The sequence below is a fragment of the Micrasema longulum genome, unplaced genomic scaffold (genome assembly GCF_059751315.1).
Source record: "Micrasema longulum isolate JH-2025_06_02 unplaced genomic scaffold, ASM5975131v1 h1tg001351l, whole genome shotgun sequence".
Lineage (NCBI taxonomy): Eukaryota > Metazoa > Arthropoda > Insecta > Trichoptera > Brachycentridae > Micrasema > Micrasema longulum.
The window spans coordinates 82,152-98,494 of record NW_028278537.1 but is presented as its reverse complement, the minus strand read 5'-3'; the positions used below and the strand labels follow the sequence as shown (position 1 = coordinate 98,494).

General features: G+C 31.8%; 1 protein-coding gene across 5 annotated transcripts in view; it reads left to right on the top strand.

Moving 5' to 3' along the window:
* Positions 1-16,343, top strand: part of LOC148275744 (uncharacterized) — a 154,129-nt gene that overhangs the window by 121,943 nt on the left and 15,843 nt on the right. For all 5 annotated transcript variants that reach the window (XM_088235261.1, XM_088235259.1, XM_088235260.1 and 2 more), the window contains 4 exons: positions 1,956-2,058; positions 4,282-4,398; positions 9,932-10,027; positions 15,800-15,985. In XM_088235261.1, the coding sequence (XP_088091387.1) occupies positions 1,956-2,058; positions 4,282-4,398; positions 9,932-10,027; positions 15,800-15,985 (502 nt within the window). The remainder of the gene's footprint in view (positions 1-1,955; positions 2,059-4,281; positions 4,399-9,931; positions 10,028-15,799; positions 15,986-16,343) is intronic.

The window sequence follows — 16,343 nt, the reverse complement described above, 5'->3', positions numbered from 1 at the left end:
TAAAACCAATGTTTGATACCCCTGATCTACTGAAGCTGATTTCATTATATGTGCCATTTAGGTTGGGCAGAACATCTACAATATTTTACTGCCAAAATTGTTGAACGGTAGCTCAATATAACTCACCTATTGTTAGATTACAGAATACCGGGAATGAATATGCATCAGATTTTGATATACTTAGTTTATCTCTGCCTAACTTAATAAATAAAGTGACTAACATATTTTTATCAAAAAGAGCAAATCAACTTGCGGAGATTAGGTTAGAATAGTTATAATTTGATTGATTAATGTATTTTGTCATTGTATAATTTCTTTGAAATATGTATGTATTTCAAGTAATTTACAATATGTACAGTACAGTACGAGAATATTAACACTTTGTATCCCGGAGCCGTGTAAGCACGTGATTATATAACCACGCGTTGTGTCCCGGTCCAGTGTTTTCACGTGGTTTACTAGCTGTTCAAAAAAGTGCATTTTATTGACATCTAGTGTCTTCTATTAGTACTTTTTCGCTGCTGGTGAACTACGTGAAAACACGGACCGGGACACAACGCGTGGTTATTATAATTAAGTGTTAACACGGCTCCGGGATACAAAGCACAAAGAAAGGAGTGAGACTCTGTAGGTATATGTGCGAACATTGCAATGTGGCTCTCCATAAAGGCCAATGTTGGCAAAACAATCATACAAAAATGACTTTTTAAATTGTTTCAAATAAATTTGAGAAATTACAATTGATTTAACCCAGTATTTTCATAATTATGTCACGTTTAAGAAACCCTTCACAAACCATGAAATTTCATATAAATGGGCCGGGCACACGGTAAATTATTTGTGTATTCGGCCGGCGCTCAAAGTGTTAAAATATCATATTGGATTTTTTTATATTTTTGTTTTTAAGCACTCTTTATACCACATATATGTAAATGGCAGAAATTCCGTTTATAAATAAATAAATAAAAAATAAAAATAGATACATGATTAACAAATTACAACAGGGATGGAGAATACCTTAAATAAGGGAAAATGGAAGTCTAGGCATTTACAGGGCTTATGACCTGTCATTGGCTGGTTTAAGTGGCCACTTTACACACTGTGTAACATTCACCATTTTGTGTTTACATATAAAAATGTTTTCTTAACGCGGTTAAATTTGAAGCATTTATTTGTACCGCGAACTGCTTTGAAATGTCACTGGTTCATGTCAACAACGACCAATCAATTATTGCGTTGTTATTGTGTGATTTTCGGTTTCTGGGTAGCCATTTTTTTTAACTTTCAGTGTATTTCGACAATTACGAGGTTCTACTTTTAAATGTCAGTGCAACTGACCGACGGCAACTCGTGACGTCACAGGCGGAGTAATTTCAATACTGACCAGACTAATTTCAATATCAACAATATTTTGAGTTTGTCCAAATTTTTGTAGACAAGGACTGGATTCAACTCCCTGGGGAGCTGTTTATATTAACATATTACAACAGAGATGAAGAACATTTAAGAAAAGGTAATATAGAAGTCTAGGCATCTACAGGGCTTGTGACCTGTCAATGGCTGGTTTAAGTGGCCCTTGTCTACAAGAATTTGGACAAACTCAAAATATTGTTGATAAATTACCTGGTCCATGAAGAAGTATAGAAATTGAAAAAATAACATTTTCAGGCGTTGCCTAGTATGTAGGTGAAATATTTCAATTAGATGAATCTCACCCGCATAAATAAAGGTTTCAGCTCTTTAACTTCACAAACATCAACGGATGAAAGAATTTAAGGAATATAGATGTTCAAATATAGGCAGAATGGTGAATGTTACACAGTGTGTAAAGTGACCACTTAAACCAGCCATTGACAGGTCATAAGCCCTGTAAATGCCTAGACTTCTATATTACCTTTTCTTAAATGTTCTTCATCTCTGTTGTAATATGTTAATAATTTCAATATTATTTTCAGATCTTCTGGATCATAGTTTGGGAAAACTAAAATCCTCTCTGCAAATTAATAATATGGTGGACCTTGGGTGGCTTCTGCAAAACTACTCTGCGGCTGGTTACGAGTGAGTATGTCCAAATCACTGTAGACTACTGGCGGCGTCTATGTTAAAGTGTTAGCACAACCGATGGAAAGACCCGCTGTCTTCAAAAAGGTGTCGGTCTTACAAATCTTATTTAGGACCTTATAACACGTCTGGTTATATTTCAAAGATATTTATTGATTCAGTGTATACATTACTTCTACTCGGATAGACATTTGAATTTCAAAACACATTCTCAATATGTAACAAAAAAAAATCATTTCTGGGACGATTACGAAATGCAATAGATATAAAAAGTACTATTCTTATACAGGTGTTCTTTAAACCCTGTCACACCGAAAACACAATGATCAGTATGGACATAAAGACATTGGCACATTTGAAAAAATATTTAGAACGAAGAAAATCAGTAAAATTAAAATATTAAAAAGAACGCATGGGTGCTTACTTCTGCAGGGGCGAAGCGAGGGGGGCGCGGCCGCGTGGTTAACGGTGTGTCAGATTCCCCCCTCCCCCCTCCTCGTTTCTCTCCTGCAGAAGTTAGCGACCATTTGTTTTTTGAAATATTTAATTTTTTTAATTATTATTTATATCACTACAGAGATGGGTAGAATTTTTGTTTCAAGATTATGGATATTCGAGCGTTTACAGGGCTTATGACCTGTCATAGGTTGGGTTCAAGTGGCCACTTATGACAGGTCATAAGCCCTGTAAACGCTCGAATATCCATAATCTTGAAACAAAAATTCTACCCATCTCTGTAGTGATATAAATAATAATATACCTACTCTCCTTGGGATAAAACCCAGAATTGTGTGTGTATAAATATGTAAATATATATACACATACCAAAAATAATATTGTGTAATTTTTTTTAATTTTCTTTGTTCTAAAAAATGTTTCAATGTGTTTTAATGAAATTTTTATCACGTCGCTTATCGGCACGTCGATAGTTATTTGTGATTGAGCTACAGGCAGACCCTTCAGACATCGTCAGACAAGTCGCTTTCATCTTGCGAACAATAATATAATATGTGAAAACGGTGCTTTATTTATTTAGGTCTTTATTGTTTACTTTTTACTATGAACACTTGACCAACTTACCACTCTGCTAATGTATGTTTTTTATTTGAATCATTGTCAAAAACGTATGTTGTAATCCAGCCCTTATTTGTAAACGATAAAATTTCAATTTTTAAATAATGTAGATGGGGCTAGGCTTCATACCCTCCATGCGCTCTGTAGCTGCAAGACATGATGTAATCTAGCTCCTATCTGTTATGTGTTATTAAATTGAATTTCAATTGGAAATGAGGAACTTGAATCCTAACCGTCGATGCACTATGTAGCTGCAAGACGTGTTGGAATATTGCACAGCGCCCTTGAGGTGATTTTCACAAAATGGCGCTGTATAATTTTTCCACAATAAATAAAATAAAGAAATTTTGATAGTAGTAGTAGATCAAGTTGTTGACAGATTTTGATCTGATGGCTACTCCCCTCTAATCGGAAATCCAACAATATTTGAGTATGTCTAAATGCTTGCAGACTGGCTGGATTTCCTCCCTAGGGAGTTATTATACACGTGATAAAGGTTTCAGCTCTTTTACTTCACAAAAGTCAACAGATGGAAGAGTTGAGGAAATGTGGATGTTGAAACATGGGCAGAATGGTGAATGTTACACAGTGTGTAAAGTGGTCACTTAAACCTTTTAAAACTTTTTAAAAACTTTTTAAGGGTACGCATATTGTTTAGAAATTTTAATAATTAGTATATGTTTTAATAATAATTAGATATAAGTTAATATTAAGACATTCATTTATGTATGTACTATTTTAAGATAAAATAATTTTAAAAACCAGCCAATGACAGGTCATAAGCCCCGTAAATGCCTAGACTTCCATATTCCCTTCTCGAAATTGTTTTCCCTCTCTGTTGCAATATGTTAATATTAACAGCTCCCTAGGGAGTTGAATCCAATCCTTGTTTACAAAAATGTCTACAGTTGAAATAAATTTAAAAATGGAAATTATAATAATTAAGCAACATTTCACAGATCTGAGGCGTACGACTGATCATGTGATCATGTGATACCTCTATGTATGGACGTCTAGGCACTTACAGGGCTTATCGCTTGTCATTGCCTGTATTATGCGATCACTCCAAGACGCACTTGCGTAACATTCGGCGGTCTGCCTGCGTTTGAACATCACCGTAAAGTAAAACTTCTAATTTTGTTTCAGAAAAAATCCATTGACAATAATCTATGCGCATAAATCCCAGGCGCTGCAAAATGTCAATGAAACTTCCAACTGTATTAATGCCTTTATAATTCCTAAAAGTGCTGGAGAACATAACACGTAAGTAAAAAAACGGAGTCAATTCATTGTGTATGCAGACAATTGGTAGAATTTCATATTAAATTTGGCAATATATCCAAAATAAAACACGTTGATTGGATTTTAATTTTACTTATTTTTTTTTAAATACACAGGAGCGTATATTGTGACGCGTTTTGTCTTGTAGGGACATTTTCAAACTAACTTTAATATTTACAAAGTATCCCTATAAACTAAAATGATTAATCAATTTAAATTCGCTCTTTCATGACATTGGTCGTAGGGAGTCAGAAAAGTTGATGCATGCCACGGATTGGAGATTCTTACTGGATGTCAAAAATAAAATATAAAAAATAAAGAATAATTTAAAAAAAACATATTTATAGATGACAACCATGAAGTTTCGCATAAATAAATTGTCTATGTTTTTATGAATGTATGTATGTGTATGCGCATGGGTGTATGTACGTGTGTGTGTATGTACATGTGTATATATGTGTATATTTATATATATATATATATATGTGTATGTCTGTATGTATATGAATCAAAATATGTATCCGAATAAGTTTATATTTTGTTTGTCTATGCTCTATATTAATTTGTTACTATTATAATATATTAAAATGTAATTGCCTAGCTTGGAACGGGGTATGTACCCTTGTCAGCTGGGCAAAGTGAACATGGAATTGTATTTTGATAAAGAGTGTGAATAAATAAATAAAATAAATGAAATAAATGAAATAAATGAAATAAATGAAATAAATGAAATAAATGAAATAAATGAAATAAATGAAATAAATGAAATAAATGAAATAAATGAAATAAATGAAATAAATGAGATAAATGAGATAAATGAGGTAAATGAGATAAATGAGATAAATGAGATAAATGAGATAAATGAGATAAATGAGATAAATGAGATAAATGAGATAAATGAGATAAATGAAATAAATGAAATAAATGAAATAAATGAAATAAATGAGATAAATGAGATAAATGAGGTAAATGAGATAAATGAGATAAATGAGATAAATGAGATAAATGAGATAAATGAGATAAATGAGATAAATGAGATAAATGAGATAAATGAGATAAATGAGATAAATGAGATAAATGAGATAAATGAGATAAATGAGATAAATGAGATAAATGAGATAAATGAGATAAATGAGATAAATGAAATAAATGAAATAAATGAAATAAATGAAATAAATGAAATAAATGAAATAAATGAGATAAATGAGATAAATGAGGTAAATGAGATAAATGAGATAAATGAGATAAATGAGATAAATGAGATAAATGAGATAAATGAGATAAATGAGATAAATGAGATAAATGAGATAAATGAGATAAATGAGATAAATGAGATAAATGAGATAAATGAGATAAATGAGATAAATGAGATAAATGAGATAAATGAGATAAATGAGATAAATGAGATAAATGAGATAAATGAGATAAATGAGATAAATGAGATAAATGAGATAAATGAGATAAATGAGATAAATGAGATAAATGAAATAAATGAAATAAATGAAATAAATGAAATAAATGAAATAAATGAGATAAATGAGATAAATGAGGTAAATGAGATAAATGAGATAAATGAGATAAATGAGATAAATGAGATAAATGAGATAAATGAGATAAATGAGATAAATGAGATAAATGAGATAAATGAGATAAATGAGATAAATGAGATAAATGAGATAAATGAGATAAATGAGATAAATGAAATAAATGAAATAAATGAAATAAATGAAATAAATGAAATAAATGAAATAAATGAAATAAATGAGATAAATGAGATAAATGAGGTAAATGAGATAAATGAGATAAATGAGATAAATGAGATAAATGAGATAAATGAGATAAATGAGATAAATGAGATAAATGAGATAAATGAGATAAATGAGATAAATGAGATAAATGAGATAAATGAGATAAATGAGATAAATGAGATAAATGAAATAAATGAAATAAATGAAATAAATGAAATAAATGAAATAAATGAAATAAATGAAATAAATGAGATAAATGAGATAAATGAGGTAAATGAGATAAATGAGATAAATGAGATAAATGAGATAAATGAGATAAATGAGATAAATGAGATAAATGAGATAAATGAGATAAATGAGATAAATGAGATAAATGAGATAAATGAGATAAATGAGATAAATGAAATAAATGAGATAAATGAAATAAATGAAATAAATGAAATAAATGAAATAAATGAGATAAATGAGATAAATGAGGTAAATGAGATAAATGAGATAAATGAGATAAATGAGATAAATGAGATAAATGAGATAAATGAGATAAATGAGATAAATGAGATAAATGAGATAAATGAGATAAATGAGATAAATGAGATAAATGAGATAAATGAGATAAATGAGATAAATGAGATAAATGAGATAAATGAGATAAATGAGATAAATGAGATAAATGAGATAAATGAGATAAATGAGATAAATGAGATAAATGAGATAAATGAGATAAATGAAATAAATGAAATAAATGAAATAAATGAAATAAATGAGATAAATGAGATAAATGAGATAAATGAGATAAATGAGATAAATGAGATAAATGAGATAAATGAGATAAATGAGATAAATGAGATAAATGAGATAAATGAAATAAATGAAATAAATGAAATAAATGAAATAAATGAGATAAATGAGATAAATGAGATAAATGAGATAAATGAGGTAAATGAGATAAATGAGATAAATGAGATAAATGAGATAAATGAGATAAATGAGATAAATGAGATAAATGAGATAAATGAGATAAATGAGGTAAATGAGATAAATGAGATAAATGAGATAAATGAGATAAATGAGATAAATGAGATAAATGAGATAATGAGATAAATGAGATAAATGAGATAAATGAAATAAATGAAATAAATGAAATAAATGAAATAAATGAAATAAATGAAATAAATGAAATAAATGAAATAAATAAAATAAATAAATAAATTAATTAATCATTAAACGCGAATTATTTTTAGTTTGTAACTTGGTTAATATTTAAGTTAGTTTGAAAACGTCTCAACAAGGTGAAACGCGTCACAATATACGCTCTTGTATATTTTAAAAAATGAAGTGGTATTTCAATCCAATAAACGTGTTATTTATATATGTATTTTTATTATTTTTTTACGCCAACAAGGCTTTTACATACATGAAAGTTGTATAAAATATGAGTATATAAACAACATAAAATTTAAAAAATACAATATAAAACGACAAAAGATAGAACAGTGTTTAGAAGTAAAATTGGTATAAAAAAAGAAGATGAGTATAATAAGAATGTATAAACAACACGAATAAAAAAAAAAAACAATATTAAGAAATAAAAGATAGGAACAGTGTTAAGAAGTATAGTTGGTATAAAAATAAAAAGATGAGTGTATTAACAACATAATATTTTTTTAAATACAATATAAAGTCATAAAATATAGAACTGTGTTAAAGAAGTTTAGTTGGTTTAAAACAAAAATTATGTAATTTATTTTTTATTTTATAAAATTAAGCTAAAGGAATTTTTTTTAATAGAGATCAAGTTTGGCAAAAAGTCATAAACTTCAAAATGAAAAGACAACTAAATCTCAGAGTGGTAACACTTAAATACTGAAAACATGATGCAGTTTACTGTTGTACAGTTGGGTGCTGGGTTTTAAGGGGTTGGGGTGGAATGAACAAGTCGAGTGGGTTCCGGAATAAAAGTATTTTCCAGGGTGTGGTAAGGGACAAAATTAAACTTTAATAGGTGTACATCGATACTTATCGAAAATATACAAAAAATAATACATTTTAAATACTTTTTTCATCATGATATTAAAATCCAGTTAACTGGAGGAAAAAGTAATGTCTCAAATAAATTGCAGCTGGTATTTTAAAAATTTAAATATTTTGACTGTCATGTTTAGTTAAATAAAACAGTACGACAATTGACTGATATGCTCCATTCCTGATCCGCTTCGAGATGACTTGTCGAGCTGATGCGTATGCATTCTTATTCTCATCAACCCGTTTTTCTCCACTGCTGGATATTGGCCTGTTCCGAATATTCCAAGTTTCGCTGTCCTGCGCGCTCAGTTTCCACCTATGTTCCACAAGTTCAACAATGTCATCAGTCTATTTTCTTTGTGGTCTCCCCGTTTTCCTTTTATTTTCCTAGGATCTCCAATTTAGTAATCTAGGGGTCTACTTATCAACTTCTTGTCTCGCCACGTGACCCTCCCACTGTTATTTTTGTCTTCCCTCTATTTTTGCGGAATCGGTCGCCTTTTTATGACTTCTTATTTCCTCATTTATTATTCGGTCTTTCGAAAAGATGTTTGAAATTTCCATTTCATGGACCGCTGAGTGCACTTAATTTTGCGAACACTTCCGGCAATATGAGTGACATGGTTTCAAGACCGTAGGTTGTCACCGGCAGACCACAAGAGTTGTAGTGTATGCATTATTGTACGTATATGCCTGGGTGTAAAGTGCCGAGCAACAAGTCGAAACCTGCGACGGTTTAAGTACAACCTGACCAGAGGTCCCTGACCTCTGCACTGGGAGAGAGTGCTGTTTTATCAGAACAATGCTCCAGCAAACAAGGCGTTAATGTCAAAGGCGGCCTTTTGCGAAGCTGGGTTCGCATTGGTTGGACGCTCCTCATATTCACCTGATAGAGAGGGCAGTGACTATCAGTTATTGCTGTGCAGATGTGGAATGTGGATCTTACGCGGACGCCTAGGTGGGTAAAATATGGTGGGACAAGCAACTGTCCCTGTGGGATGCTCATTCAGTTGGGACTGTGCTTCCTTCCGAGCGAAACGCACTCGTTCTTTTGTTTTGTCCTTCCCTTGCGGGGGTGGTATTCGGATCCTCTGCCTCTGACCGACTAGGGAGTCCTTCTTTATTCAAAGCCGTTCTCTCATTGTAAATATCCGTGTTTTTACTTATGTTAATTGTGTACGTTATGTTTGTTGTGTTACTATAGTTTTAAGAAATTGTTTTTGTATATTTGGACACGTTTATTGATGTAAATCACTTGTGTAAATACATATTTTTTTAATAAAAAAAAACAGAGACATTGAGGGGATCCTGAGGGGTGGGGACGACATGTTAGCCTCTGTCCCTCCTCCCCCCTCCTTAATCTGCATAGAGTTTGTATTCCTTAGGAATATTTATAATAACTTTCCTCTGTGCGCACCTGACAGAGAGTCCCCGAGGACTCTATAACAGCTGCGAGTGGATGGCGTCAATGTGCAGATGAGTGGTTAGCAGGGGTTGGACAAATGTTCTTCCAGGAAGCTCAAGACACGTCGAAGCATCGCCGGAAGAAGTGCATCCAAGTTCAGGAGGATTATCTTGAAAAATAAGGTGCAATAACTTTTTCTGCTCCACTCCGAAATAAGTCAGACGTAAAGCATATCAAATAGCACCCAATAATAACGAGCGAGTATTGGAGATGATGGAGTTTGTTGTGAAGCTAGATACCATTGTAATTAGCTAAGCTAAATATTTTATACTGTTTGTAGGAAAATGAGCATTCTCGTGTATGATGATGAATCAGTGAGGGTCGTTATTTCAACTGCCAACTTGTACAAGGAGGATTGGGAAAACAGGACTCAAGGGTAACTAATATTATTTTCTTTTTCATACTTGCTTTAAGCCTTCAGTGTCCGGATTTGAATGGCTTTTGACAGATTTATCAATTTACTGAACGTGATTTTCCCAAAACTGTGATGACTATTGACCGGAAAAATCCGGAAAAGAAAAAAAAAAAAAAAAAAAGAAAAGAAAAGAAAAGAAAAGAAAAGAAAAGAAAAGAAAAGAAAAAAAAGAAAATTACAGAAAAGAAAAGAAAAAGAAAAAAAAAAACAAATTACCATATGCTGAAATAACGAAAATATGATTTATTTGCAGTATGCATTTTTTTTAAATTAATTATTTTTTAAATTTTTAAATTAATTAATTTTTTTTTTAAGAATGTGACTATCTGGTCCTTCCATGCTAATCCAAGACCTCAAACCTACTCTAAACTGTACCTGTGATTTAATGTTTTGTAGTTCCTTGGTTAGAAAATTGAAGGATCTTGGACCAACATGTAAGGATGCGAACTTAGTTCTGCATCCTGGAACTGACAGTACACTATCAGATCTATTACTGATACGATTTAAATTATTACTAAACAGTTCCCTATGCAAGTAAACATATTTCAGGCACTGAAATAAATTTACCTTTCTTAAACTAAGGAGTCCACTCTCTACGTATAATTTAGTACTAGGAAATAGTCTATGTTTTTTGTAAATTATTTTAATTATATTTTTCTGCGCAATTTCTATTGAAATACATGGCAGAGTCCCGGACATGGATTCTGTACAGGTGAGAACCATTACAACAGCGCCCGGTGTGCATTCTGCATATGGAAGATGTCTCAAATTATTATTATAAAAGTTGATGCTGAAGATGCTTTCTTGGGCGAAAGCGCTCGTTGGTCAAAATTCAATAAAAGTTAAACTAAACCAAGAAGTTTTATTGATAATTTTATCTGAATCATTAACTCTAATAAGTAAATAAAATCAAGGTATTTTTAATTGAATTTAAATTATGAAATTAATAACCAAAAAGTTATTAGGTACTTTTATATTTTAGGATCCGCAGCAGCAGACCAGTAGCTCAATCACAAATAACTATCGACGTAATAACAATTCTCACCATGGTCGTTTGTCATATTCGCGATCACAATGGAACATCCGTGAATACCTAATATTAAATGTCAAAACATTTACGTTTCGCGACGCATAATCCTGCTGCGCAATCACATATTTTAATTTCACCGGTGTAAATATGGAAAATATTCAAAAACGGCTATTTTTATTTATTTATTTATTATTTATGATGCTATTTATTGCAATTAGCCAGCGGTTAGCAAGCCAAATGTCAAGAAAAGCCGTCGCCATAGTAATTGAAATTTAATTTCCACTTTTTTGTATTAGATACTCTTTACTTTTTTGCAAATGCAATAAATTGTATTATTTTTCATAGTAAACGCTGATTTTTCGCCAGTGAACTGTATTTATTTACGAGAAAAACGACACGAGCGTTGACTTAGAGATTACACACGCGTTGACTTATGACTGCGATAACTTAAGCTTGTTCGTTATTGTTCCATTGTGATCGCTCAAATGCTGAGCATATTTTTAAGCACGGCGATAGTTATTTGTGATTGAGCTACAGTTGCTTAATGATGTTTATCGACGTGATGAAAGTTTCTCACCGCCCATTGTTTATCGTTTTAGCGACTCCAATGGAACTTCGATTGAAATTTATCGATCGGGATTATATTTTATATATTTCTACACTTCAACCCGTTGCGTGGCAACACCTAATATTAAATGTCATCATTCAAAATATTTACGTTTTACGACGTGCATAATATCACCTAGGCATTTTTACTATTTTGCCCCCTTTAATTATTTTCGTAATTCTTTCATCCATCTGTATGGAAAATACTCTCAAAAAGTAAAGTAAAATATATTTTTTTATTTTTTTTATTAAATTGAAAACATATTATACATAATTATGTATAATTATATACGATATTCCCAAGGAGTTTTAAAAAAAAAACTCATTTAGGGACATACAGATAACAAATTTATTTAAAGACGTTTTTATATTTTAAACTATAATATTATTTACAAAAGCAGAAAAATTAAAATTATGATGTACTACAAATGAAAAATACTTAAAAATAACAAAATAAACATAATACTAGGCATCGAAATAAATTCAAAATGATGTATACATTATGCAATCTGGGAAAGAAAATTTAAAAAAATATAAAAAGTTTAAAAATTACATGTATGTATATATACAAACTGATAAATTGTTTTGTTTAAAAATAAATTTGTTTTATGAAGTTGTAATTGTTTGGGTACAATTTATCATGCGCTACCTGTATCATGTTCATCATGATCGGTCGATGGATATTAATAATTTTCATTTTGATCGGTCAAGTCATCATAAGGACATCATAAACATTTGTGACTATAGTCCTTAAAATGTAGCTTGATTAGAATGACAGTTGTCAGCAAAAGTGACGACATAACTTTGTAGTAACGTCTCAGGAGTGATTTATATTGACACACGAAAAATCATTCGTATCTGCCATTTTAATTTATTTTTTTAATGGAAGGCTTGACATATAAATCAAAATAATTATATAAAATCAGCTTTAAAACAACAAAAAAACTAAAATAAACCTAATTATTAACTTACGTCATTTTGCAAAAATATCAGAGATGGGACAAATTGATCAATGTAAATCGATCGAATAAAAAATAGTTCATTTGTTGTTGTTCATGAATAAAAGTATTTAATGTCTTATTTTTTAGTAAATAATTGTCTGAAACACACTATAATAGGCTTTCGTTTGCGTTTTTATATCTATTTTCGGAAAAAGAGTTTTATTTTTGCACGAAAAAACTGATCAAATCGAGTTGATCGGTAGGTACATGATCAGTAGGGTGTCCCAGAAAAATCAAAGTTTTATTTTTTCAATGCATACCCTCTAATTTTGTTTGAATGATGTCAAAACACTTATAAATAAAATTTCACGTAAATTGAATCACGGCAACCCGTGCTAACTTGCATCGGAACTTGTCAGAACTTACATAGTACGGCGCGCGCGAACTAAGTGTTAATGTGCTTGTTATATCGTGTTTGTTTTTATTAGTGAACGCATTGTTTTCATTGTGTCAACATGTCTGTGGAGTTACGCCGTTTCAAAAAAGGAAATATTTTTGGTTGGGGATTTTAAACATCAAATTACAGGTTCTAAACTTCCCTCTAATGTACAAGTGCTGGCGGTTTTATTTTATAATATTCGCAAAGTCAATTTAAGCGTCAATGAAAGTGCAAATCTTACTATTCGTAAGTGCATTATTTATTGGAAAAAGGCACGTATACCGACTAAATCTTTACCTAACTGTGTTAAGAAACTTGTAGCCTTATACCAAGATTGGAGAAATTTGCAAAAAGATGCAAACAAAACTCAAGATGTGTCTGAGCAGCGTCAACAAGAGTTTGTTACAAATACAAAAAAAATGTTTGATATTGCACATGCCGATGCGTTTCAATTAATAAAGATAAATGAAGATAAGATTTTCTGACAAAAGCAGAGAGAGCTAGGACGACCCGGTCATTTAGCTGGAGTGGACAAAAAATTGACAGAAAAGGAGGAAAAGGCGAGTCTTAGAAATATCCAAGAGCAAAAGAGGCTGGCCACTTATTTGGCATCCATAACACCCTCTACGTCTTCTCATGAGCCATTACAAGAAACTTCATCTTCTGATTCTGGAGTAACGGACTTACAAGAAGATTTGCCCATTCCAATTTAGAGGAAACAGCCCGATACTATTAAAACTTCTGTGAAAAAAAAATTCGTTTCTCCAAAACTGGTGGCGGCATTGGACAGGTGTCAGTTAAGTATGAGAGATTCTGTCTTTATTATTGAAGCAACTATTTAAGCATTTGGCCACAACACTGACGAATTTCCTATAAGCAAGTCCTCCATTCAAAAAATTCGGACAGAAAGGCGAAAACAGCGCGCAGAAGCTATAAAACTTAATTTTCAAAACGATGTACCAGATACTGTAACTGTCCACTGGGATGGAAAACTGTTGCTGGCTTTAGATGTACGCAAATTTGAAGAGGAACGTCTACCAATCTTGATTTGGTAGACGTTCCTTACCACGTACGTTACCAATGAAAGCGAATAGGCACAAACAGTTTGGAATGCTATTGTTGACTGGAATCTTGAAGATAAAGCACAGATCCTCTGTTGTGATACTACTGCTTCTAACACAGGCCAAATTAATGGTGCATGTGTGCTTCTCGAACAGAAATTGAACAGAGAAATGTTTGCTTGCCGCCATCACATCTACGAATTGGTACTAAAAGCTGTGTTCGAGGCCAAAATCAGCCAAGTCACTACAAGTCTCGATATCCCTTTATTCAAAATTTTTCGATCAAACTGGAAAAACATCAATGTAGAGAAGATATAAAGCCACAAAGAAACGCTATTACGTCTGAACGATTCTAAATTTGATGAACTTTTAGAGTATTACAGAACTGAATTGACCAAAGAAATTGTAAAAGATGACTATCGAGAGTTAATAGAGCTCTGCATAATATTTCTTGGCGGAGATAATGTTAATGAATTTAAAATTCGGTCTCTAAGCGCCATGCACCAAGCAAGATGGATGGCGAGAGCTATTTATTCATTAAAAATATCGTTGTTTAGCTCTCAATTTAAAATGTCAAATAAGGCCAAAACAGCTCTATTAGACGTCTGCCTGTTTATCGCGACATCCTATGTCAAGCCTTGGCTGCAATGCACTTCAGCGGTAAAAGCGCCCTACGAGGACTTGTGCTTTTTGAAGGCTGTTAAGGCATACGAAATGGTCGACAAAACTATATCAAAAGCGGCTATACAGAAGGTTTTGTGGTATTTAGCAGACGAAGTGTCTATCTTGTCTCTATTTGACGATGATATTAACCAAGAAAGTAAGGTAAAAATAGTTGCTAATTTGGCCAAAAAAAATCCATCGGTCCACAATAAACGCTACATTCCATCGAGAGAAGAACTTAGCGGGCCTCTTTTCGAAAAAAACATCGATGACTTTGTTTCCATGAACAGCAGATCCTTTTTCAGGCGACTCAAAATTGATGACAGTTTTCTCATGGAGCGTCCTACTTTGTGGCCTGCTAATACTTCGTTTCAACACGCTAAAATGAAGGTGCAGTCACTGAAAGCAGTTAATGATACGGCTGAAAGAGCTGTTAAGTTGATGCAAGACTTTCATGGCTTGATCACAGTGGACGAGGAACAAAAACAATATTTATTACGTTGCGTACACAGAAAAGTATATCCTGATTGTAAAAAACAAACCTTAAAAAGAAAATTTAATTAATAATGTCCTTTAAATAATTAATATGTATAATACATAATAAATATGATACAATAATCAAAGTACCATTGTTTTATTTACAAAATAAATATTATGTTAAAATATTCCCCTATGGTTTCCATACAAACTTTTATATTCAAAGTTTGACATCAAGTCGGCACGGGTTATCGCTATTCGATTTCAATGATATTTATTATTTCAGTTATAAGGGCAAATGGAACAAAATAAGAGGGTATGCGTGTCTCAATCTGTAAAAAAAAAATTGCCCTTATAGTCTGTGATACCCTAATGATCAGTGATCAGTAATTTCTCATCACTAGTGGCCTTAGTTTGGCAGCTGTCATTTTAAACAAATTATATATTAAGGACTATAAACAACGGGATTCCATTTTTATCCGCTAATTTTAACTGATATTATTATTTCTTTTTTAGATTGTGGATAAGCCCCAAATGTCCAAAGTCGAACTCGATTTTTCCAAGTTTTGTGGAGAATCTTAGAATGGGCGATTCGCCGACAAAATTCAAAATGTCGCTTGTATCGTATTTGCTGTCTTACCAAATACCAGCGGTGTATGAATACATCCAATATGTGTTGGCTGCTGATTTCTCACGAATAAGGTAGTACTTTTGTTTTTATATATCGTATTATCAGCGCTATGATTTTTTTAAGTTTTGTATTTCTGAAATAACTCCGCGTGTGACATCAGAGGTTGTTTTATGACAGTTCTTCCAATTGGTTCGTTTACGGTGACCAAACCGGATATCCTTCGAAGCTCTCATATCATTGGATGGTTCATATGAACCAGTGACGTCATTCAAGTAGTGCGTTTTTTAATAATATATATATTTATTATTATTTTTTCGTTCATTTTTTAAGAAATTTTACCGTACAATTTAATGCTTTCATTTTTACCGCGCGCAAGAAAACATTTTTTGCATCCAATTTCCCGCAGGACTGAAGTTCCTAATTGTTGTT